The following is a 25,233-nucleotide window of genomic DNA, read 5'->3' on the forward strand; positions in this document are numbered from 1 at the left end:
ATTATAGCAAAACAAAAGCACGGAAATGAAGCTAGGTTAAGGCAATTTTCCTCAAGGTCCAAAGCTTGTATCATGAATTAACTAAGTGCCGAATAGTTTTTCCTCACTTTGTAATATAACATAATTGAATTGCTGTGGGGCATGTGAAGGTAAAGGCCACATGTTGTTGTTACATCACTCCCTGTTGTGATCAATGTTTTCAATTTGTGTATTCTTCCATCATCGCCCTTAATTTACGAATAGAAAATCAGATCTATTTGTTCTCTTTACCTGAAAAAGAAACTTTGCTCTGTGTCAGCTAGCAGGGCAGCAATATTTTCTTTATTTTTTGGAAAGCATTAGAGAGAAAAAAAAGTGTGTTTTCCTTCCTTTTCAGCTTCTGCAATAAAAAATGCCTTCTTTGATTTCAATTCTACTACCGCTGGTTATTGTTCTCAGCATCGCAGCCACAGGTATAGAAATTAATAAATCAATGTTTTCTTTGTCTGTTTGCTTCTTGCTAAGTAAGCTGTTATTTCACATCACGTTTAATTTAATTTCCTTTTTAGAGTTGCTTGCATCTCCCAGCAATCAAAAAGTAAGTGTCAAAAACGTATACGTAACCGTTTTATAGATACAGTTTGCAACCGTCACATTAATTAAGGGTATTTTGAAGGATAAGATTATTTCTTAATTGATAATAGTTAATAGTAATAATAATAATAACAATAATTAATAGATTTTTTTCACTGCGTTAGAGACCTTTGCTTCACCATCGAATGACAAAGAGGGAGATATCGAAATATTTTGGGGCAACTTCTCTAGCTGAAGGTTTGTGCTTATTTTTGATCGTCCTGTTTTTACCTTTTCTCAAGACAAATAAAATGTTTGCCTGTTGCGTACGTTGCGAAATATCACGAGTCCTGCAGCAGCAAGGAACCAAAAATAGCCGGTCCCATTGGAACTTTGTGTTTCTCTATCTCACAGTTACATCTTTATAGTTTGTTTAGTATAGGTAGTCATACGGTTTCGAGTTCAATTTGGAATTAATTTGCACGAGTGAGTTTTTCAAAAAGCTGAAATTGCACGAGCCGCTTTGGCGAGTGTAATTTCAGCTTTTTGAAAAACTCACAAGTGCAAATTAACTCCAAATTGAACGAGAAAAACCATATGATTACTTATTAATATTATAAACATGAAAAAATTCGCGCGGAGGAAGTGCCGGAAGATCTTTCTTGAAGCCATTTTTCCTCATTTGAGAAAACTTTTTTCAAAGTTTCAGCACAAAATTTTCGTCATCATTTTACGTAATATCATTTTCTTAGAAACGTTCCTATTTTCTTTCAGTCAATCATAACCCAGAATTTCGATGTGTAATTTACACTGGTGTTATACTTTTTGCACTGATGTTACACTTTTTGCACTGGTGTTACACTTGAACTGCACTGCTCTTAGCCAATCAGAATCGAGTAATTTTTTCATGTGTATTATTAAGGCAGAAACAAAGTTCATGCCGTTTCCATCGCACTCTATATAAAGTGAAATTTACCAGATACTCGTTTAAATAAGATGCACGAGTGAAGATTTGGAAACCGGTCTCATCTCCTATTTGTCATTCAGTTTAATTTACCAAACTTACTATCATGTTTTGCGTCTAAGAGCCGGCACTGTTGTAATTGTGATGGTTATTTGTCGATTGATTGGCTGGTTGGTTGGTTCTTTGTTTGCTTGCTCAATTTCTATGCCTCTGTCTGTATGTTTGTATGTCTCTATGTCTCTATGTCTCCATGTCTCCATGTCTCTATGTCTCTATGTCTCTATGTCTCTATGTCTCTATGTTATATGTCTCTGTGTCTCTTTGTCTCTATGTCTCTGTCTCTCTATGTCTCTATGTCTTTGTGTCTGTTTATCTTTTCGTTTGCCTGCTTTTTGTTTGTTGGTCTCATTTTCTCCTTTTTTTCCTTCCCTTAGTCCCGGAATATGAGGTGACCTCGCCATTCCAAGCAGATGATGCCGGACAGTTCATCACACATGAGCTTCACAAGCGTAGTCGTACAAAACGAAGCACATCTCAACCCGACTCCTGGTTTTACAAAATGGACGCCTTCGGGTTCTCACTTCATTTAAACGTCACCAAAGCTAAACATCTTCTAGCTCCAGGATCCATTGTGGAGACCACACATGAAAATGGCAGTAAATCGTACACCTCGCTACCCAAGAACACTTTTTATAGTGGTCACGTAGTTTCACATCCGGGCTCCGTTGCTGCTATTAGCAACCAAGGTGGATTGGTTAGTAATAATGTCAGAGGTTTGCTGCAAATTTTATCTAGTTATGGAGCATTACTTGCTAAACTTTCTGCATCGGTTAGCGGACAGAAAACTTTGTTTCAACTTGTTTCGCGGTATTAATCAGTTCTTTAGAAGTTCACCATTATGGAGTTATAATTATGTTTAACAAATTTGGCCTTTTAAGCGTCTGCTCTGAAGACGAACTTAAAAGGTGCGTTAGCACATTTAAGCCCAAAATTAATCGACGAGATTAAGCATTGAAGTCACAGTTCTTCCTACATAGCGAAGAAAATAAATGCATACGTATGCAAGCAAATTGCTGGATCAAAAGGATAAAATTAAACGTTTCAGGGTGCCGCGCATTGCAATTCTTGAAATTGCATAGTAATCGCAAATCGCCAATGTGTGTGTGTGTGTTTGTTAACTCTTCAGACTGGCATGATTAGCCTCATGGAACAGGCGCTTTTTATCCATCCTTTACCGAGCCATCTCGGACAGGATTATGAGTCAATCGATGGAGGCCAACCCCATTTAATCTATAGACGGTCATTGCATGACATTAATGGGCAGGGTTGTGACGTCTCAGGTGAGATAACCTCTTATGAATTTCACTAGTGCGCTAGAAAAGTGCAAAATGTATGTGAATAGCTAGTTTTCTATATCCAAGAGTGTTTGCTCTAATGTAAACACTTGTCACAAGCCAAGATAGGTGATATTCCAGGAGTGCATGATACGAACTCGCTTGAAAAGGCTTTCTTCTAAAGGAAATGTAGCAATTTAATAGGATAGTATTGAAAAAGATTTGAAAATGTGTTATCGTCAATTTCTGCTAAAGATCCTGACCTCAACCGAAATGGTCCAAACAACTGCAAATTAAACCAATCAACTAATTTTCGTATTGAGAAATTAACATTGGATATATCTTAATTTCAAGTAAAAGAAAACAACATTTTGCAAAGATCTTATTGTAATGGTATAAGGGAATGAAGGTAAATATAGCCTCAAAACGCATTTATTCATAATGATTAAGAATGGTATCTAATATATAGATTTAGGCCAGCCTAAAAGCGTAGCTCTGGGCCGAGTTGTTCAGAGCCCGATAAAGCTAACCCAGAAAAAGGTAGAATTTTGATTTGAGTTTTGTAACTTTGCGGAGAGGTTTTCTGTATATTGTTTGGCCTTCTGTTTTGAGTTTTAAAAATCACCATATACACGAAACAAAGCATCAAAAAACATTTGTATAGAAGAAAAAGTTATAATTCGGTTAACTTTTAATCCTGGGTTAGCGTCAACCGGCTTCCGAACAATCCTGGCCTGTTTTCAACAAGTTAACCTGACATGAACCCGCGATCCAATCGAAAACCAGCACTTGGTCAGCGATCAACTTTAATGACCTTTAAACTTGAGCTTGCGATATGGTTACGTGATACTGGTCAGCGGATACCTTGTTTTGACAGGTGTCAATTGATCATAACATGTATGTCCAATATCAAAGAAGTACGCGGTAAACCAAGGCTGCATGTCTCTGTCAACCTATTATTTGGAGTATGGCCGCCATGTTGCGCGAAATCGCCGTCGCCGTCGTGCGTACGCGCCCACGAGTAATACCGCTAGCCATGATAACCATGAGAAAATCAACTCATGGGTTTCCTTTTCTTTCCTATATGAGTATGGGGCTCCGCTTGGCGGCCCTTCGGGCCGCCGGAGCTCCGCTATAATTTTACTCAATAACTAATGAGCAATTAAAAAAATAACTCTAGTTCTAATGAGTTTCAATTAGAACGAGGAATCACACCATCATCCGTGTATCCTAGAAGACATGCATACAATATAAATTCTTGCATTAAACACTTTTTTTTTATTGTACGCAATTAATATTCCATACCTCTTGATTGTTTTTTCTTTTTTTTCGGTTTCAGATGTTCCCGAGCGCACCAAACGGAGTCTGGAACCGAACAGAAATAAGCGATCACGCGACGAACGTTCCACGTCTCACAAACACTTGGAGGTTGCCATGGTAGCGGATGACATGGTAGTTAAGACACACGGAGAAGAAAACTTGAGGATGTACTTACTCATGCTAGCTCACCTGGTAAAGAAGCTTCACGATTGGAACTATCAACTATTGCATCACGCTTCTGCTTCCACCTTTAATTGGATTGTTCCCAGTGATTAATATTCTTATTTGTTTAATCACTCTCTCTAATTCTCAATCGTCAGGTGGACAACATGTTTCACGACGAAAGTGTTGGAGAAAAGAAGCTCACGTTGGTAGTAGTAAAAGTTTTCATCAGGAAAGACGGGGTAAGGTTGAAAAAGTTATTGATCATAGTTGATGTCCTCCATCAGTCGGTCTGTCTCTGTCAATCGGTCGATCAGTCGGTCGGTTTGTCGGTCGGTCGGTCGGTCGGTAAGTCAATTGATCGATTAATCGATCGTTCATTTGGTTGATCCATCCGTCGCTTGATGGATTGATTGACTTTTATTTGTCATCTTTTCAGCTGGGTTACAACTCGTCAGCTAACAATCGACAAAGACTAGAGAAGCTATCAGCCTGGGGAGAAGCGAATATGCCACAATCAGACAAAGATCCTGGGCATGCGGACTTGATTATTTTGCTGACAGGGTGAGGTACCGTTCTTAATTTTTTGCACGATAAGTTTACCTAATATATAGATTTGCCAGGCCTAAAAGCGGAACTCCTGAGCCGGGTTGTTCAAAGCCCGAATAAGCTAACCTAAGATGAGCGAGAATTCTAATTTAAGTTTTGCAACCGTTTGCGGTGAAGTTTTCTGTATGTTGGTTGGCCTTCTGTTTTGACTTTGAATAGTCCCAAAGTACACAAAACAAAAGCAATGAAAAACATTTTTTTACAATAACTGTCTAATTTCTCGCGCGTTGATTGGCTCATTTTTATCGTCAATATGAGTACAGACGGCTAAAATTTTAATATATACAAACTTTTAAGTTCAACTTTCAGCTGTCAAACTGTCAACTTTCTAACCAATGAAATTTTATGGACTTTGCACGCCAATCAAACAGCGAGAAAAGCTATTAAAAATGTTCGCGTCATTTTGAATAAAATTCACTTATCTTTGTTTACGGCAAGTTTACGTCGTCTTTTCTCCTCAACTATTCCCGGCATTAGACTATTTTGGGATCTTGTTATTGTAAAAACAAATTGACGTCAGTTTTTTATGCGTCTGTCCTCTTATTAATGATAAATTTCGTCATAACATTGTCAAAGTGGCTGGGGAACCACAAGCCGCAATTCCGCAGTCAATTTGTTAAGTATACAAGAAAAATTTATACTTCGGCTGACTTTTAATCCTGGGTAAGCGTTAAAAACTATCAGCCCATAGAGCCCCGACAGAAGAACTCTTTTGTATGTTAGCGCACAGTGGCTGGAAGTCATCCACAAAATGACATTTTCTCGTTTTCCCGAAATTCCACATCAACGGTTAGAAACATGGTCAATTATACTTCTGAGAATAGCAAATGAAGGACATTCGCCGTTAGTCGACCTTAAGAACTCGAAATAGATGTTATTACAATTTAGTCTGCGATCAAATATTCGTTTGTTTCAAAAGGCATAAAAACGAGGAGAACGGGTCGATGGAAAGCAAAACTGACTCTTTCTCTTCGATTCTATGTCAAACCGCCGATAACTGTAATAACAGCTATTGCACACGTACACGTCTGCAAGTTTCAAACAACAATTCAGTGCGCGCGTGATTTTGCTAAGCCCATAATGCTGAATGCTACTTAACTGATTTAAAGAAATAATTGGAAATCTTGATTTTCAACAAAATTTAGCCTTTTGCTTTATTAACTATCGCTTCACTAAAACCCTCGAGCTTCTAGCCGAATTGTTGAATAGGAGTACCTCTTTTGGGACGCGTTTCCTTACAGGGTGTTTTTTTTGTTTGTTTTTCAATTAACATGACCTATTCAATTAACTAAAATTGAGTCAGAAGTATGCGAGTAATTGACTGGTTAGTACTCGTCCTTACAAAATTTAAGTGTACTGATTTTAATGATCTGTTTCTGTTTACCAGGCAAGGCTTTGGAGGTAGGGCTTTTTCCTTGTTTTAGTTGATATGGTAACTTAAAGAAACAGTCTATCACGAAAAGATGACAGAAATAAAAATTATTAAACATGTTTAGCAGTTTTCTTTACCTTTTCTTGCCATATACAATGTTTACCTGAACACAAGAAATGATTTTTACACAACTTCAACTTCAGAGTTAATTTACATTAGTATTATAAAAAAAAATTACAAGTTTGCAGTTTTCACTACCGTTATATATGGAATATATTTTGTTAAAATTTTATTTATACGTGCATCCTCTTTATGGTTGTTACAAAGTTAAAACTAGTTTAGGCTTTTGCCGCCACTGGTTTGGCCACTGTAAAATGGCATGTTTCCGTCTATCATTTTGATTGATTTGCAGGGTTAGCCATGATGGGTTCCACATGCGCAACAAAGTTTGGCAGAACTGTTAACAATGACATTGGGATGGCGTCCGCTATCATCATCGCTCATGAAGCAGCGCACACGTGAGTCACGAAAGTAACATTCGAGAGAGAGCCAGCATTACTCAGTATTACATACCCCCAGTCATACAGTATACACTGGCAGACAAACATCACAGCATCAATTGAAAGGGGGAGATCGAGAGAGTAAAGACAAGGGGGAGGATTGGGGAAAGGGAGCCTTCAAAGCATTACTCAAGCGCAAGTAATTGTGTTTCCAATGTGATGGAGATATTTTAAATTGAACCCAGTTATAGGATTTGGTTCTTCTATCCAGCAGAAGATATAAAAGATAATAATCCAGGAGAAACTATGCGGTATAGGTTCATTGCCGAAGATGTTTGAAATGATCTATTTTTTGACAAGAATTAGTGAACAAATAGTATAACTGTATCATCCTGTATGGTAATACTTATGTTATTTGACCACACGCAACCATTCAATGCACTTATCTCCTCGTGTAGATTTGGCCTTGGACATGATGGCGGAGGTGAGCGGTGTAACAACGGCGAGTACATAATGGCCAGTGTTGTGAGCGATGGTAAAAATGCATTCAAGTGGTCACCTTGTAGCAGTAATCGTATGCAAGAATTCCTCACGTGAGTAATTGTTAAAACATAATTATTATTTAGTTGGTCACGGTTGATTACTCAGTACCTAGCTATTAATCAGCCTAAAGTCGATAAAGGTAATGAAGCTGACGAGCGTTAGCCCTTCGTCAGAGGAAAGCTGAACAGTTATCACCATTTTGCTTTTCTATAAATCACCTCAGACTTCCACAGTCCCCTATTTTTCCGTGAGATCGTAGATGTCAATCATTGAGCTGGACGGGCCACCATCTTAGTCTCTTGATGCGAGTGAAACTGAGGAGAGTACAAAATGTCCGTGGGTAGAGGTGGTAGGGTTAATAGCACCCCTACCCACGCTGACAGGTATTGCGTCCTCTCTCCATTGTCGCTTGCATTAATAATATAATATAATATTGTCGCGGCTAATCGCCGTCGCAAAGTACAGCAACGACGCAGCTCAACAAGGTCGAACCGAAAGCATACATTGGCGCCTCTGGCAGCCGCTATACGGTCCATGTGTGACCTTGGAGCACAGCTTACAGCCAGCTGGAATCAGCTGTATGTTGGTTTTTGCTGAGGGGGGAAAACCGGAGAACCCGGAGAAAAACCCTCGAAGCAGAGAAGAGAACCAACACAAACTCAACCCACTTATGGCGTCGGGTCCAGGAATCGAACCCGGGCCACATTGGTGGGAGGCGAGTGCTCTCACCACTGCGCCATCCCTGCTCCCCCTGCTCCAGTTTAAGTGACCAAGATGGCGGCCCGTCGAGCTCAACGATCGATATCTACGATCTCACGCAAAAATAAGGGACCGTGGACAGTCTGAAATCACCTACAAAGTACGAACATCTAGTTTATAGTACATAATTTAGTGGAGAGAGGAGGAGACAAGAAGTATAAGATGCCTTCGTTCCATGCTGGCCGAATGTAGACCCCTCGTTATTATAATACAAACACCTCTTTGTGATTACTTTTTATGAACAGAGCATTCGGTCCTGGGGACACTATAAACTTCATTCATTCAGTATGACAACTTACGTATCTAGCCATACAAGTCCTCTAGAGGTCAGTATGTTTGCATCAAATGTCATAAGTTGAAGTCGAAAACTTAACGGAAATATATATCTTTTGGGTTCGAGTATTTTTGAACCACTGAATGAGAAACATAGCTTTTGAGACGCCTTGCACCTCTCAGAAGATTCAAAAAGTACTGGCTGAGAAAACACTAGAACAAACAACAGAAATCATTAACACAATAGCCTGGGTGCGCGATACCAGGAGCGAATGGAATTACAGGTTCTGTACAGTTGCGTGGAAAACAGCGTTAAGAAGTTCTCTGTAACAATTTTTCTCACTGTTTGCTTTTAGTGGTTCCGGTTCATCCTGTTTGGATGACAACCCTCATGACTTCATCCAAGAGCCCAGCATCTTCCACAATAAGCTCCCTGGACAGATCCAGAATGCTAAACTACAGTGTAGTCTGCAGTATGGCTCAGAGTATTTTCAATGTCCACAGAGAAAAGTAGGTCAAGTTTGTTTTATTCCAGTTGCCCGCTAAACTTAATTTATGTTCCATGCACGATGAAAGTAACAACAGTGTTCAAAGTATGTGTAAACCAACTTTATAAATACGTGTAGTCTTAATACGTTTCTATCGTGAGTGGTAAGGAATTCCTTCGATATATGCAATTTTCACATTAAAAAGACTGTACTACTGTTCTTGATGGCAAGTGACTCCATAGGTTGAGACTACAAACATTTATTCCTGATGACCTCAGTTCTAGTCTTGAAAAACATAACCAATGCCCAAAGCCAGTCAATGTAGAGAAATTTATACCCTATTTTATGGTTAACTGGTGGTAATTTTGGGATCGAGCAGTCGAGGTTTGAGCCCTGGTCGGGTCACTTGCGTTGTGTTCTTAGGCAAGACACTTTACTCTCACATTGCCTTCTTCCATCCAGGTGTATAAATGGGTACCAGGCTAGCGAAGTAAGTTCTGAGGTAACCCGATGGATGGAGTAGCATTCCATCCAGGGGGAGAAGAACTGCTCCTAGTGGCTTGACGCTACAGAAACCTGCATAGGCTCCAGCGGTATGGACCACTTAGCCTGGCGCAGACTTGAACTTACCTTAAATGAAATTAAGATAAAGTCAGCAAAAATGCATAATAAATGAAGCATGTAAAGCGCCTGTCGTTGTTGTTGTTGTTGTTGTTGTTTTTCTTAGGCTGACTGTGGCTCTTTGTACTGCACCAACGATGGTTATAAATGCAAGAGCTATGGAGCGCCACCTATGGATGGCACAAGATGCGGCGACCGACATGTGAGTAAAAAATTATCCTAGTTAGGTCGGTGTCGATGGAAATTTAGACTACAGCATTAGCTAAATTTGGCAATATTTGACGCTTTTGGAAGGTTATTAAAACTTTACTTTCTCTTGATATTTTCATTTTATTGTGACAAGCGAGCCTGAATGTTGCTTTGCAATGCCCATAGAGTTTCATGTGCTTAGTAGAAAGCATGATATCTTTCGGAATCATTTAGAGCATTTCATGGAAACGATACAAGCCCGAGTAAACGTTCTTGGAGCGTAAGTTTCATTGACAAAGGGCTAATTAATGTTAATAAAAAACTGAAAGTTTTTCGTTCTCTGAAGTGGTGCATCCAAGGTGAATGTGTGGATGATGGATCCCCGATGATTGACGGAGGATGGAGTGATTGGCAGGACACACAGTCGTGCACTCAAACTTGCGGTGGAGGCGTTCAGTGGAAAACAAGATCATGCACCAACCCCGTGTAAGATTAATTTTTTTATCATATAAACACCAATAAAATATTAGGTGAGCATGATATCTTCGCGCGTGAAAATAACATGTTATTTTCATGAAAAGTAGCCTGAGTGCATTCGCCCCTTCCCGTCAAATAAATCCCTCTCCTCGATTTTTTTTAGGGAAGGTGGCGGATGTACACGGGCTTCGTGAAAAGATCACCGTTGCTATGATTAGAGAAATTTCGAATAGAAATTTCAAAGAGAAGTTTCGAAGAGAAACTTCGAATAAAAATTTCGAAGACAAATTTGGAAGAGTAATTTCGATGAGAAGTTTCGCGCGCGTTGCGCTGCCATGTAATATCCCCTATGTCAGAAAATCGATCACGCTAGTGTTCTTTGTAAATAATTAAGCTCTTGTATAGGTGAAGATCTTTTTCTTTCAAACAGTTAAATAATGGCCTCAATAAACAATAATAAAACATGGTGTTACATTAAAAGGACAAATTTACAGTCTTGAGTCCTTTCTTTTCAAGAACAATGCTCTGTTTTAATATATGGAACCGATACGAAATGTAATTTTCATTTACTGTACAGGCCGCAAAATGGTGGAAAATTCTGCGAGGGATCAGATAAAGGATTTTGGTCAATGTGCAATACACAGGTAAGACTAAACTATCTGCACTTATCAAGGATAGAGTTGTCATTTCTAATCTATACTGTGCTATAGTGGTTTTTTTTTTTTTTTTTTTTTTGATATTCTTCCTTTTCGCGATTTTCATTACTATGAGTCTTCTGTGCTGTTGTGTTCAGTAATTCTTTAGGAGCTGTTTTAACTAAAAAACAAACTTTTCTGCTCTATTTGTTTTCCCGCAGCCTTGCCCTCCAGGTTCTAAAGACTATCGCCTTCTTCAGTGCCAGGCGTTTGATCCGAAGTCTGAAGTGCAATGGGGATCAGGTGAGATCACGTATAATGCAGGGTGTGCAGGAAACTATCGCCTTAGTCTCTTTTATCATGTTATTGATAGAAATTATATTGTTCGCTTCTTACTTCAAACTCGACAAGAGGCAGCGTTTCATCATATTTCCAATGAAGGATAAAGTTTGAAAAATGGCACGAATCTCTTGACGTCTCTCGGTGAACAATGATTTTTAAATAACATAAAATTATTAAAAGCCGTGTTTTATCCCATCAGTATGCATAAAGAATTGCAAAAACCTGTTCAGTTCCAAAACAAGGCGAGGAAAGATTGTCATTATTGCATTGATGTTTGATGCCACCAAACTGGTGCATAAAAGTAATCCATAGCACCATATTGACCGAACTAAATATCAACGCTTCAAACATACGAAACAAACTACGTTATGGCTCTTCTCATGCGTTATAATTGGTCTTGCTTTTAAAGTAAGCATAATCCTTACTACTCGCGCCTCGTCACTACAAAGACACTATTGCTATACCAGCAGTGAACGACAACTACTACGGTCACAAAAATATTTAAGGGAATTTTTCTCCCAACTAAAAGTGTATTCTTGGTTTTCTTAGTCCGTTATTGCAGTCATCCTGATTGGCATCAACATAAGATTTCTAACTCAGGCTAATAAACTCTATTGTTTGAGTCACTCAACATAATACCTCGCATTATTTGTTATCTGAGTCTTTCGGTACCATCATGATCAATGCTTATCCATTTTGGTTCTGTGCTTGTGATTATCTCTGAGCTAAACATAATTATACTCGGATCACGCGATCATCAATAGCTACTTTACAGTTCTGTGCTTAGTTACCTGGCCCATGGGTGAAAGCGAGGCTGAAGGTGACCTGGCTGTTATACAGACCTCTCTGCTTTTCTTATTTAAATGACAACTAGTTAGCATAGGAACAACTTGATTTACACAACATAATCAGTGAGGTATGCATCAAAACAAGATCACCTCCAGCCTCGCTGTCATTCAGAGGCCAGATCACTGAGCAGACAACTGTAAAATGGTCTATTTATCCTCAAAAAAGTGTATATGTAAAATTAACCCAAAGAATAATTCTGCTAGGCCCAGATGTATTGCAGTTGCCAGTTGACGTGATAATTTCTCCCTCAGATCCTTGTATTTTAATGTGCCGCAAAGGAAGTTTAATAACACCTCGAGGCAGAGTTAAGGATGGCACTCTATGCAACATCAACCCCATGATCAAAGACGTCTGCATTGAAGGAATTTGCAAGGTAAAAATTAAACAAATAGTTTTAGCAAAACATTTGAGAGCTACAAACAGGGCACAGGGCACCGAGCAAAAGCAGACGCGACATGGGGTGCAAGGCACGGGACAGGAAGTAGAAGGCAAGAGGCAAGGAACATGAGGCAGGAGACAGGAAACAGGAGGCAAAGGCAAGGGGAAGAAGAAAGGCAACTACCAGCGGGAGACTGGAGGCGAGAGACAGGAGGTAGGAAGCAGGAGGCAGGAGGCAGGAGGCATTAGGCATAAGACAAGGGGAAGGAGAAAGGAGGCAGGAGGCAGGAACAGGAGGCAAGAGGCAGGAGACAGGAGACAGGAGGCAGGAGGCAAGAGGCAGGAGGCGAGGTCTTTAGACAGGGGACACGGAGCACGGGCTGAGGAGCACTGTGCATGGAATGGGTCAAGGGACAAGGGGAATGAGATACTATTGGTCAAAACACGTGTCATTTCCCCCTTGACAGTAAAAGTCTTGACAAATTATTAGCTATCCATTAATCCTCATCCAGACCTTCGGCAAAAGTTTACCCACAAGCTGCTCGCAGCCAGTAAATATGTGGGGTTGAATTTGTTGTTGGTTCTTGCCTTGCTCGGAGGATTTTTCTCCGGGTTCTTTGGTTTTCCTCCCTCCACAAAAACCAACACTCCAAATTCTAAATCTACCAGGATACAAGATCCGCACTAAAACCAGCTAAGGCTGATGTGGTTTCCTTTCTAAGTATTGTTATTTATAATTGTTGCCAAAAATTTTCAGTTAAATGCAATTATCTAGTTTTCAAAGTGCGTCTGTCACATATATATCCTTTCCTTCTGTTGTTTGTTTTCATTTTCAGTCCGTTGGTTGTGATATTAAAATGGACTCAGGATTGAAGTATGACCACTGTGCAGTGTGCGGAGGAGACAGCTCCACCTGTACCCTTGTGAGCGGGGAGTACACTTTGAACTGGCGTAAATGGGGTAAAATTCAATCACCAACCTATTGTAAAACATGCCACTTTTGCCCAAGATTACCCATCAGACGAGAATTTTTCCTATCTCATCCAAATCATGAAATTTACCTGGGCTTTTGAGCTTTAAGTACCTTACGAAATGAAGAGTAAATAGGTGTGGCAGACCTGTGAAAATGCATTAACGTCTGATTGCGTATTCAAGGCGAGTTCGATGACATTTGTCAATGACTCTGGCATTTAATTGAAGATAACTTTAGATTTCTTTAACGATAATCAAAGTTATGGGACGTTTACTTTAATTTGTATGTAAATGCTACTCGAAATCTCAAGAAAACGTTATAAGTGTTAGCTTTTGTCGAGGGGCCCTTCCCAGGCCGGGCTATAACTTAAACCAGCATCTAGAGTTTTGGTTTACAAAAGTCAATGGTTTTTTTAAGCACAAAAAGACACGGTATTATAAAATATGTGAAGATCTCGTATTTATCAAGGAACGATGTCTACCACTCAATAAATGATAATTATTATTTATTTCTTGGTTTCAAGGGCCCAATAAACCCGACGAAATCGTCACTATCCCAATTGGTTCTACCAACATTTATGCGGCAATGAAAGAAAAAAACAGAAATATGTTGGGTACGTAAGTAGTGATTAGCTGATAATTTGGTGCAAAGCGCATTGTATAGCTTGCAGACGAAGAAAAAATGCGGGGAACCCACTCTCCCAGCAGTATTTTGGCTTTATTATGTAATACCTAATGAAGCCGAACCATTGCTCCAACGAAAATGTCGCCGAAGCATGCCGAAAAAGTACATATATCCAGTGTAGAGGTCTATAAGACGATACCGCCGGTTCCCCCATCTTTTCCCTTGGAGTGATAGCTGTTTATTTTATCCGTAGATTTAAAAGTAAGAGCCATCATTTTGGTGGTAGAATTCTTCAACAGCCCGTTGTTTCACTCTTTAAAGGAGCTCAGTCACGGTTTGCGCATATTGAAAAGTTTAGCCTCGATTTTTCAAATTTGTCGTTTGTAATCCGTGTTAATCTTCTCCATCCTTAGCCATCCTCGTTCCTTTATGGTTTATCATTATCTCTTTGGTGTTTTTCTATCTTATTAAACTGTTATTTTCAGGTTTCCTACCATTTAAAGGTAATTTTGTATGTGGCCAGAATAACTGAAAATACCGTGACTGAACTCCTTTAAGCTTAGACATAACTCTCCAGTAAACGAGGTCCGCCGCCGTGCAAAGCCCTCGGTGAAGTTGACGCACTTTGTTAGGTTTTATTGCTGACCTTTCAAGTCGGCAGTCACTAGGGGATGTGAACCCTTCGTGTTCACAGAGAGGACACATGCTGGAAGGCCAGCCAGCACGTTAGCTGGTGCACACGAAGTGGGTGCGGCATAAAAACCTGTTGTAGCGGGGACAGCTTGCAAAACCAGTGCACATAATGCAACATTGAAAACTGAGATCATTTTGTCCCTACTTCATGACGCACGAATTCAAACCGGGCGAATTTCTTGATATATGTTGCGAGAACAACATTTTGTCACCGCTACAAAACTTTTGTTATTTAAGAGGCCCTGCGCCTAAGAAACGACCGATGATTTCCGGCTAAAAAATAAAATCGGCCGATTTTTATCTCCCAAGTAGAGATTACCGAATACTATTTTAAAATGAATTTCTTTTGTTTCAGTTTCGCTCTAAAGCAAAAACATTGAGCCGCAAACTTTTTCTCTCTGATAGCAGCAAAATCAGGCCGAAAATAAGCCCCCGCAAAAAACTGTTCAGAAATTACTATCGCAAAGCAAAATAATGAGAAAACTACACAGTGTTGAAGAAAAAGGCCTTTTAATGCAATATCATTCGATAAACATCAAAAAACTGCCGAAGCGATTAAAAAATAAAGTTTCAAATATTGCATACTAAATTAGATGGAGCGTTGGAGCTGATTTTAAAATAATTATTTCTCAAAAGTTCAACGCTTTTGAAAGCAATCGCAGTGATGAATTAGACATTGGAGGGATACACATCACGTTTCTGGAAAAACATTTTTCGGCCAAAGTATATTGACCTTGTACAAAGCGTTCAAAGTTACCGTGTTTACCGTTGCCCTGCTACTTCGGCGAAACACTTCTCTTTTGCCAATACGGCCGTGGATAGCGTGTTTAACGCCACTTTAAACCTTGCTAGGCATTCAAAGACCATCCTGAGTAGAAGGATGTAGAATTGAAAGAGAAAGGAAGATGAAAAATACACAGAAAAAGAAAATAACTCGAAATTACCATCTGCTAATGAAAGTTGAATCTGGAAAATGTCGTCGCGTGACAGCGGCCATTAACGTCATTTGTCACGTCAAGTCGCAAGAGCGTGGGAAAACGAGTCTGCGATGTCCTTCGGGCGGTCAGCGGCTGGGGATCCAGTCGTGACCCCATAACTCAGATCACGCTGCGGCCAAAACGGTGTGGCGGTTGGGGAAGTTTTTCTTTTTGAGTGACCATCATTTGTGAGAAATAACATAACAATGTTCCACTAAACGTTTTCTGGCCGTGAAAAATTGTTTTCCTATTTGTGCATTCGTTTGGATTCCGCCGCTATTTATACAAATGACGTCAATGGCCGCTGTCACGCCACGACATTTTCCAGATTCAACTTTCGTTAACAGATGGTAATTTCGAGTTATTTTCTTTTTCTGCGTATTTTTCATCTTCCTTTCTCTTTTAACTCTACGTCCTTCTACTTAGGATGGTCTTTGAATGCCTAGCAAGGTTTAAAGTGGCGTTTAACACGCTATCCACGGCCGTATTGGCAAAAGAGAAGTGTTTCGCCGAAGTAGCAGGACAACGGTAAAACACGGTAACTTTGAACGCTTTGTACAAGGTCAATATACTTTGGCCGAAAAATGTTTTTCCAGAAACGTGATGTATATCCCTCCAATGTCTGATTCATCACTGTGATTGCTTTCAAAAGCGTTGAACTTTTGAGAATTAATTATTTTAAAATCAGCTCCAACGCTCCATCTAATTTAGTATGCAATATTTGAAACTTTATTTTTTAATCGCTTCGGCAGTTTTTTGATGTTTATCGAATAATATTGCATTAAAAGGCCTTTTTCTTCAACACTGTGTAGTTTTCTCATTATTTTACGTTGCGTTAGTAATTTCTGAACAGTTTTTCGCGGGGGCTTATTTTCGGCCTGATTTTGCTGCTATCAGAGGGAAAAAGTTTGCGGCTCGATATTTTTGGTTTAAAGCGAAACTGAAACAAAAGAAATTCATTTTTAAATAGTATTCGGTAACCTCTACTTGGGAGATAAAAATCGACCGATTTTATTTTTTAGCCGGAAATCATCGGTCGTTTCTTAGGCGCAGGGCCTCTTGAAATCGGGCAGGTCACGCACACGAGTAAAAAACGTTCGCTGCAACATGTCCCCACAGCATGTCCCTGAGTGTGTGCCGACCTTTAAGAGTCCGTAAGAATGAACGCTTACGTATTATATTCCGCGATTATTAATATTGTCAAGTCATACACATCAGTGTGAAATATATTTCATGGTCACGTTGTTTTAACAGAGTTAGCTCACTGAAATATGGCCACTGTCCATTTTGCGATCAAACATATTCCTAACCACACTTCAGAAACACATAGCACAGGACAAAATGTTCTGAGTAATTATTTTCCTGAATGTTTTCTCAGGAGTGAAAAATGAGAATAATCAATGGGTTTACAGGGTGGCATACACTTGGAGTACTGTAGTGAGAGCTGCTGGAACCAAAGTGGCTTACGATCACGAGGATTTCTTATGGAAAGACAAAGTTGAAATACCTGGGCCCACTAAACAAATTCTGAAACTCATGGTGAGACGCTGTCAACTTTTATTTCTATTCAAAATATAGATAGGACCCTGCGCGCGTTCTGATTGGTCAAAAACCCATGTTTTATCAGAATTTATAATATAGATAGGACCCTGCGTGCGCTCTGATTGGTCAAAACCCATGTTTTATCAGAATTTATAATATAGATAGGACCCTGCGTGCGCTCTGATTGGTCAAAAACCCATCTTTTATCAGAGTATAAAATATAGAAAAAGCGTGTTTTGCGCGTGTGAAATCTATATCATAAAGCAAATGAATAAGCCTAAGCCGTGTATTACACTGTGATAAAACACTCCGGACATTTGAGAACACTCGAGAAATATAGAAAACACTTGCCTTCTACATTTCCCTCGTGTTTTCAAATGCTCGTCGTGTTTTATCACAGTGTAATACGCGGCTTAGGCTTCTTTATTTGTTAAAAGAAACATAGATCAAGAAAAAGCGTGTTTTTTTGTTTTTCGCCACATTACCTCTATGTCATAAGCAAATGAAGAAGCCTAAACCACTGAAACCCTCTTACATGCATGAAACTGAAGGTGCATTAATATTATCTATAAAAGGCTACTATAGTCGCAATCTAGAAGCAGGCCTCTCGTCTAGTTGTGCATTGCTCTTTTTCATTCTTTCATCTAGTACGTGCATATTGAAGGATCAAACCCTGGATTAGAATATCAGTTTTTATCGCCCGAGAAAACTGAAGTATCTCCTGGTCAGGTCGAGTGGAAGATCGGAAAGTGGGACATGTGCTCTGAAGACTGCGCTGGAGGTAATTATATCGTACATCACGGCCGAAAATGACATGCTTCATGCAGGTAGTCTTATGGTAAAATTTAAAATTCTCAACGTTAAATTTTGACCTGATCATGACTTCCAGAAAAAAGGAGCAAAATATGAGACACTTGAAAACGTGATACGAAAAATGTCTTAAATTGACAAGCTGAACCTTATTGAATAAACATTTCTCGTAATTGGCTTCAATGAGCTCAGTCACGACATTTTGTGTTATTTTAGCCACGCGCAAAATTACCTTTGAACTAAGGAAAACCTGAAATTAGTAGTTTACTAGGGTAGAAAAATGCAAAAGAGATGAAAATAAACCATAAAGGAACAAGGATGCAGAAGATTAAAACGGATTGCAAACGACGAACTTGGAAATTTTGGGTAAACTTTTCAAACTAATGAGTAAACTGTGACATAGCTCCCTTAGCATTACTCAGAATACTAGAAGTTGTGCTAAATTGTGCGTTTCAATTTACCTTTAAGGGGTCCAGAAGCGACTTGTTGAGTGTGTACGTAAGGACGATGGAAGTTATGTCAATGATAAAATGTGCCTCAAAACCGAACCTAAGCCACCGATGAAGCAGGCTTGTAACACGCAGCCCTGTGAAGCTGAGTAAGGACTGGATCGCGTTATAGTCCTCAATATATTTCCATTGAATATTATCATTCTGAAACAGAATAGTATGAGCTGAAAGGAATGAAAACGCTTCTTTGTGTCTGTTTATCTCACTAACAAGGGAAAAGGTCCAATTTTCGAACATTTCAGCGGTCTTTATATCACGTTTATGCCATTTGTAACTCGTCTTGATTTTGCCCATTCGTAGCTATACATTCCTTACTCTTTTTGATTTATTTTTATGGCTTAATTAATTTTTTTTTTCCTATTTTGAGATTTTCCTTCAATTTAAAAGTAATTTTGTATAAATGTCAGCATCTTGATTTTTACGATGAACCTCGCGCATGCTCAGTAAGTCGTGATACATACTCAGTAAATTTTACCCATTTTTTCTTACTTTGATTTTTTATACAACTTGTAAATAGATGGTACGAGTCTGGTTGGCGTCCATGTTCAAGGACCTGTGGCAAAGGAACTCAGCTGAGACAGATTGTGTGCAGGCAAAAGATAAATCAGTCTCATTATGAGACGCTCGAGGACTCCTCTTGTACAGAGCAGAAACCGATCGTGGTTCTTCAGCAGGATTGCAACAAAGTCGCTTGCCCGGCTGAGTGGAAGCATTCAGCGTGGAGCGAAGTAAGTGGTTATTAGCCTCAACTTCATTAGGTTCTAAAGGTAGCTAGGTGGAGAGAAGTAAGGCCTCTAAAGCCCATTTGTCTCATAGCTTTTGGTGCTTAACTCCGGTTTCTGTTGCATGAAGCAGCTAGGATTGATGCGACTTCCCCTAGATGGATGTTACTCCATCGTGGGTTAATCCTCAACGTTCTTTCAGGTTGGCCGAACAATATGCCGGTACCGGTCTGTCAAACTGGGTGGAGAAAGGCACTGTGAGAGTAACGTGTCTCGCCCAAGAACATAACAGAATGACGCGAACCATTACTCGAACCCAGACCGCTCGATCCAGGATCTAGCGCACGAACCATACGCAAGATTAATTGGAGGGGGGAGTTATTAAGTCGAAAGAGTCTAAAAAATGGCATTTGTCTTGTCGATACTTCGTATCCATGGCAACAGAGTGTACCAGCTATGACAAAAAACGCGGTTATCAACTGATGTTGAAGTACAGTTCTGTTCAGGTCATTAAAATGTGAGACGACTGCAGACGATTTCCACTGGAGACATATCGAAGGCAACAGGCTGCGCGAGACCCGGGCTCGATCCTGACCAGCTTTTTATTTATTTATTTATTTATTACGATTTAATGGCAATTAAATCTAAGTCTAAAGGCATACACAAACAGGCAAAGCCATAAGGATAATCTGTAAAAGAGTGGAACACTCCATGCGAGACAAATCACCATGTAGCTAATCTAAATAAATAATCATGTAATAACAATCAAGAAAAAAAAAATTAAATCAAATATTCATTCCTCACTTAAAACCTTCTTCATTCCCGACTTAAAAACTGCACAACTAGGAGATAACCTAATATCTAAGGGTATCGAATTCCACATCTCCAAAATTCTATTAAAATAAATGTTTTTAAAAGTAGTCGTTCTAGAAAAATTTGTCTTCAAGGAGTAGTCATCAACATGTCTAAACTTATGCGCATCATCTTGAGAATAAAAGTTCAGAAACGGAAATACATCCACATTCAAGTATCCATTTAAAGCCTTATACAAAAATGTGACATCAAAAAGATAACGCCTCTTTTCAAGCGAAAGCAGATTAAGACATTTCAGGCGCTCGTCATAGGTAAAATTCCGTTTTCCGAGAATAAATTTTGTTCCCCTCCACTGTATGCGCTCAAGCTTGTCAATGTTTCTTGCGGTGTGTGGCGACCACACAACTGATCCATATTCCACTTGCGATCTCACCAACGTACAATACAGCACCTTCAGGGTTTCGATGTCCTTCCAACCTCTACAAGTTCTTCTAAGCAGGCCTAAAATTCTATTAGCTTTATTTGTAATGGCATCTACATGAGAGTTTCAAGAAAGATGATGGTTAATAAGCAAACAAAGGTCGCGGAACTCATAAACGTCCTCTATGAGCGATTCATTTAGGGTGAAACTAGATCTGAATGGTTGTTTCTTCTGGATAATATAATATAATAACGCTGTGCTACTGTAACAGCATCAGTCTACACCCTGGAGCCAGTTGTTCAAAGGATGGACGTCACTATCAACATACTGACAAAACAAACTAAGGAAGTGTTTTATTGGATACAAAAAGTGCTATTAACCCTCTGAACAACTTTGACCAGATAAATATAAACGGGTAAGACAAATTGATGGCAACGCTTGACTGAAGATGCTAACAGATTGGATAAGGTGGGTTAGCGTCCCACACAGCAAGAGTATTAACCAGAGTAGCAATACTCCTAGTCGCTCCGTGCTGCTGATGTTGACTAACGATTGTAAGAATTCTCACAGGATTTCTTTTTCATATCAACATTATTCTATCTCCTTTCCAGTGCTCTCGGTCATGTGAAGGTGGTATGATGACTCGCACTCTGAAGTGCATGAGACTGAACGCGCAAGGAATGCTGGTATCTGTCTCAGCCGTCCAGTGCGTACACGCCGTCAAACCTACAACAGAGGAAGAATGCAACACCGACATTACTTGTCCACGTGAGTAGCTAGGAAGTTGTAATCATAATTTAACTTATGTACTGCTGATGTAGAGAGAGCAAAAAGGACACTGGCCTAAGGGATAGATCTTGGCAAAACATTATCTAAAAAGCTACAAAAACTACAGAACCGGGCTGCACGTGTTATAACTTCATCAAACTATGACGTAGATGTCGATTCCCTATTTCAAAAACTCAGCTGGAAAAACTTGAAATCTCGACGTCAAATTCAGAACGCCTTAATGGTTTTCAAGTCTTTTCACGGTCTTTTTCCGGAATATCTTACGTTTAAATTTATAAAGCGAAATGAATCAAGCTATTCTCTGAGGGACTCGGTAAACAAACTTGTTGTCCCCTTTCCAAGAACTAACTACATAAAAAATAGTTTTAGTTACAGCCGCGCTGCCCTTTGGAACAGCTTACCCTGTAACATTAGAGAGTCTGGTTCATTAAACAAATTGAAACGCCTTCTCTACCATAATTTTTAAACATGGCATTCATAGAAAGCAGGATTTTTCTTAAGTGGCGTATTAATGTAAGTTAGTATAATGTTAGGATTTGGATTTTTAGTCATTATCACGTAATTTTTTCTACCTGATGTTTTTACCGTGTATAAATAATGATTAAAGATTAAAGATTAAAGATCTGTCAAGGCGAACTCTGTCACACACATGCCAGTCTATGCTACAGTAAAATGATGTGGCATAATACAAAAATGACATGGCCAAGGCGTGGCTTGACGCAGCACGTCGTGAAACGTCCTTTTCCGACATAACATGTTATCACCTGTCAACCACGATCCCAGGCTCTCTCTCTTTTCCTTCCCTTGTCGTTGAGGGAAGGAGAGACTGGGATCGAGGATGGTGACCTGCGTGATATGACAGAATCTCAAAACTTTAGAGTTATTAATGAGTTTAGGAAACAGCGATCATCTACAAGATCGACAGTATTATGTCAACCTAATGTCGTTACAATTTGTATCATGACGCAGAGGCTATTGAGGGCCAGGATGGTAAGCCATTTACACCACTTGGATGTTTCAAGGACTCCAAAAATGTTGCAGACCGTGCGTTGCCGGATTTAGTTGACAATATGCGGGGAAAAATCGACTGGAAGCACTTGGAGAACGTCGTTAAGGAGTGCGCTCATAAAGTGGTGATGAAGAATTCTACTCTTAAGGTGATCATTAACATTTAGTTGATGCATTATTATTCAAGCGTTATGCAATTTGCTCCGTCAGAGAACTAATGTATGTGTTTATATACAACTCGCTTGTTAATGAAGAATTCTAACATTTAATTGATGCATTATTATTTTCGCATAATATTTACGCGTTATATAATTTGCTCCGTCAGAGAATAATTTATATGCTTAAATACAACTAGCAAGTTTCCTTTGAATGCCGTTTGAAAAATAAAGAGGCCAATTGAAGCAACGTTACTCCGTGTACATCAGCGTGTAAGAACAAACTTGGTAAAAAAAAAAAACAACAAACATAAAATGTAGTTTATATCCGCGTGAAAGAAGAAAACACGGTTTTCTGTGTTTCATATTCCAGTAAAACAATGTTAGTTTTTTAGCCTATCAGAGAGCGCATAATGAAAATAAAATCATTTTGCTTGACTAGCCTTGTGACACTCCGTAGAGAGTACCGTCATTTTATTTGTTTTCGGTTTATTCCATTTCTTTCAGTGTGCACTCTTGAAAGAACTGGCGCATGCCCGTTTTAAAAGTTATTCTTAACCATACTTATTTTGCTATAGGTATTTGGCATCCAATTTTGGGGAGAATGTTGGTCAGGGTCTGACGCAGAGAAGACTTACAGCGAATATGGATCGTCTCAGAATTGTTGGAAAGGAGTTGGAGGAACACGAACCAATTTCGTGTACGAGTTTATCGATAATAAGGTGTGTATTATGGCATGTTAAAGTTAGCTCTTCAAATAATACACGGCAGTCATTTCCTACTAACGTAACCAACGCAGAAGCCATGTTTCATGGAAAAGGCCTGCCTTCCGAAGCACCTCCCACCTAAGCAATAGGCCACTCTTTCTATGGGTTTGCCGGCGCAATAAACCACGCGGAAAGTAGGGAGAACACGAGAAAAGTTTGTAAATCACGAGCCGTTAGGCAAGTGATTTACTTGCTTTTCGAGTGACTTCACAAACGTTTTTTACACTTTGCTTTTGAAAGGCTTAGGAGAAAATCCTGAAGCACATTTATCCTTAAGTCAGCTGTGGATTTCAGCATGGCTTGAATGATATTAATATCGCTATGAGTTTGGAGGTCGTTTCCGAGGACCACACCAACTTTAAATGCTTGTAAACGTTAAAATTGTTGAAGTAAAGAACTCCAAATTTGGTGACTTTTCTTAAAATTTGTCTGGGAACAATTTGGCATGGCATGTCACTGTTGAAGGGAATCGATTTTCCCATGGCAACCATGTTTTGGGAAGTAAAAGATTCCCCGGTTCCAGGAGACCAAAAGGCCAGTCTAATTACGGCTAAGCAAGGTTTTTGTTTACTACCCAATACTTTACATGGTTTAATTTCTGTTAAGTCGCGACATTAATTCGCTTCGATACTAATCTTTCAAGATTACTGTTAGCAAGCCCGTTTCCAGGGCTTTCCCCTTAGATTTCAGGGTAAAAGCACTGGGACTCCATGTTGTATCTTAAATGGAACGGTGTTCTCATGCGGATACTTTCCACACGCTCCAACTTGTCCCCCTACCACAAAGAGGACACCTACCCGGAACTAAGAAACATCCTGTTTCATCTTTGTGACTAATATTCTTTCTCTTCTTTTTGTTTTTTTTTTTCTTGTAGAGCCCGTAGTGTTGCGCTTTCTACCTACAGTGAACAATACTTGCATGAAGAAAATTGAAGAAAACAAACGGGAAGTCTTTCCCATGCTGATTCCATTGTAGTTTAGCAACGCTGAAAATTGAATCTCCTTGAAAACATAAAAATGTAATGAAATTCGTGTTAGTCAGAGCTAACATGCGCAAAGTTCTGTCGACTGTTCAAGCTGCTGAGCAGGACTAGAGAAAATAAAATTACCAACGCTATCTTGGTATCTCTTTTTACTTAATGCATAAAGATCCTAGTGCCTTGTTTTACAAAGTATTAAATTAATTTTCCACAAGCCAGCTTCTTACTTCCCTTTTGTCACTGCTCGTTCTCCCATCTCCTTTTACTGCTTACCAAAAACCTCAAGCCAATTTCTGCGTGTCCTTTTAACTGTTCCACCACCCGAAAGAGCAGCTGTGGTAAACTGTTGGATGTTAGAGATGGCAGCCAGAAAAGATAGAGGAATTTGAACTGGCCACCTTCGGAAGGTTATATTGACTTTTTTAACCAAGAAATACTACATCTTCATAGCCAATGTGGAACAAGCTACACGTATAGTAAGTTATTTCAAAAGATCGAATCGATAACCTCCCACCCTAAAGTCTCTGCAAAAGTGCGCACATCCCCCCCCCCCCACTCCACCCCCTCTAGGAAGCGTTTTCCCCTTCAAAGGCAAAACTGTCTCTAGCAAAGTATCTTGAGTAGAGAAAATAATTCCCAGAAATTTTCTATCCATGTAACCAAGCACCATGGGCTTCTATCAAGCAACGTACAACTACCACTACCTATCATTTCTTTCGGCTTCGTCGGCGATCACATCCCAGGGGGGGACATCCATATAAAAAGGACGGGGGTACTCGTCGTGCCTTTCAGGGGTTGAAGAAGCGGTTTTGGTGCCTCTTATGATGTTCAGCCTCAACAGGTCAGCGGCAGGATCGTTTGCGTTACCTTTTTTTTGGTATTGAGCCCAAACAAATGTGAAACGAGATGTTTGCAATTGAAATTTAACTCATGTACTTTTTTTGGTCTCAGAATTGGTACTTCTTAAGGGTAAAAAACCTCGAGCCACGCCCACAAACCAGGATCTGACCCCTTAGGCCTGGGAGTTCTTTCCAAAATTTCCGACGAGCACCACCGTCTTTTTTACAGTATAATCCCCAAGAGG

At 39.6% G+C, this 25,233-nt stretch overlaps 1 protein-coding gene across 1 annotated transcript; it reads left to right on the forward strand.

Moving 5' to 3' along the window:
• The first annotated feature begins 308 nt into the window (after positions 1-308).
• On the forward strand, positions 309-24,690 carry LOC145493771 (A disintegrin and metalloproteinase with thrombospondin motifs 6-like). Its single transcript, XM_081473228.1, has 27 exons — positions 309-452; positions 549-577; positions 738-810; positions 1,951-2,270; positions 2,703-2,856; positions 4,190-4,362; positions 4,491-4,574; positions 4,772-4,896; positions 6,329-6,342; positions 6,726-6,831; positions 7,272-7,406; positions 8,745-8,898; positions 9,604-9,699; positions 10,033-10,172; positions 10,741-10,807; positions 11,020-11,101; positions 12,241-12,362; positions 13,204-13,327; positions 13,864-13,953; positions 17,013-17,173; positions 17,825-17,957; positions 18,455-18,584; positions 19,013-19,223; positions 21,063-21,219; positions 22,210-22,397; positions 22,982-23,125; positions 24,045-24,690. The coding sequence occupies exons 1-27, from the start codon at positions 392-394 to the stop codon at positions 24,051-24,053; spliced, it is 3,282 nt and encodes a 1,093-aa protein (XP_081329354.1). The 5' UTR covers positions 309-391; the 3' UTR covers positions 24,054-24,690.
• The last annotated feature ends 543 nt before the right edge of the window (positions 24,691-25,233 follow it).

Source organism: Orbicella franksi, chromosome 7, assembly GCF_964199315.1.
Source record: "Orbicella franksi chromosome 7, jaOrbFran1.1, whole genome shotgun sequence".
NCBI lineage: Eukaryota > Metazoa > Cnidaria > Anthozoa > Scleractinia > Merulinidae > Orbicella > Orbicella franksi.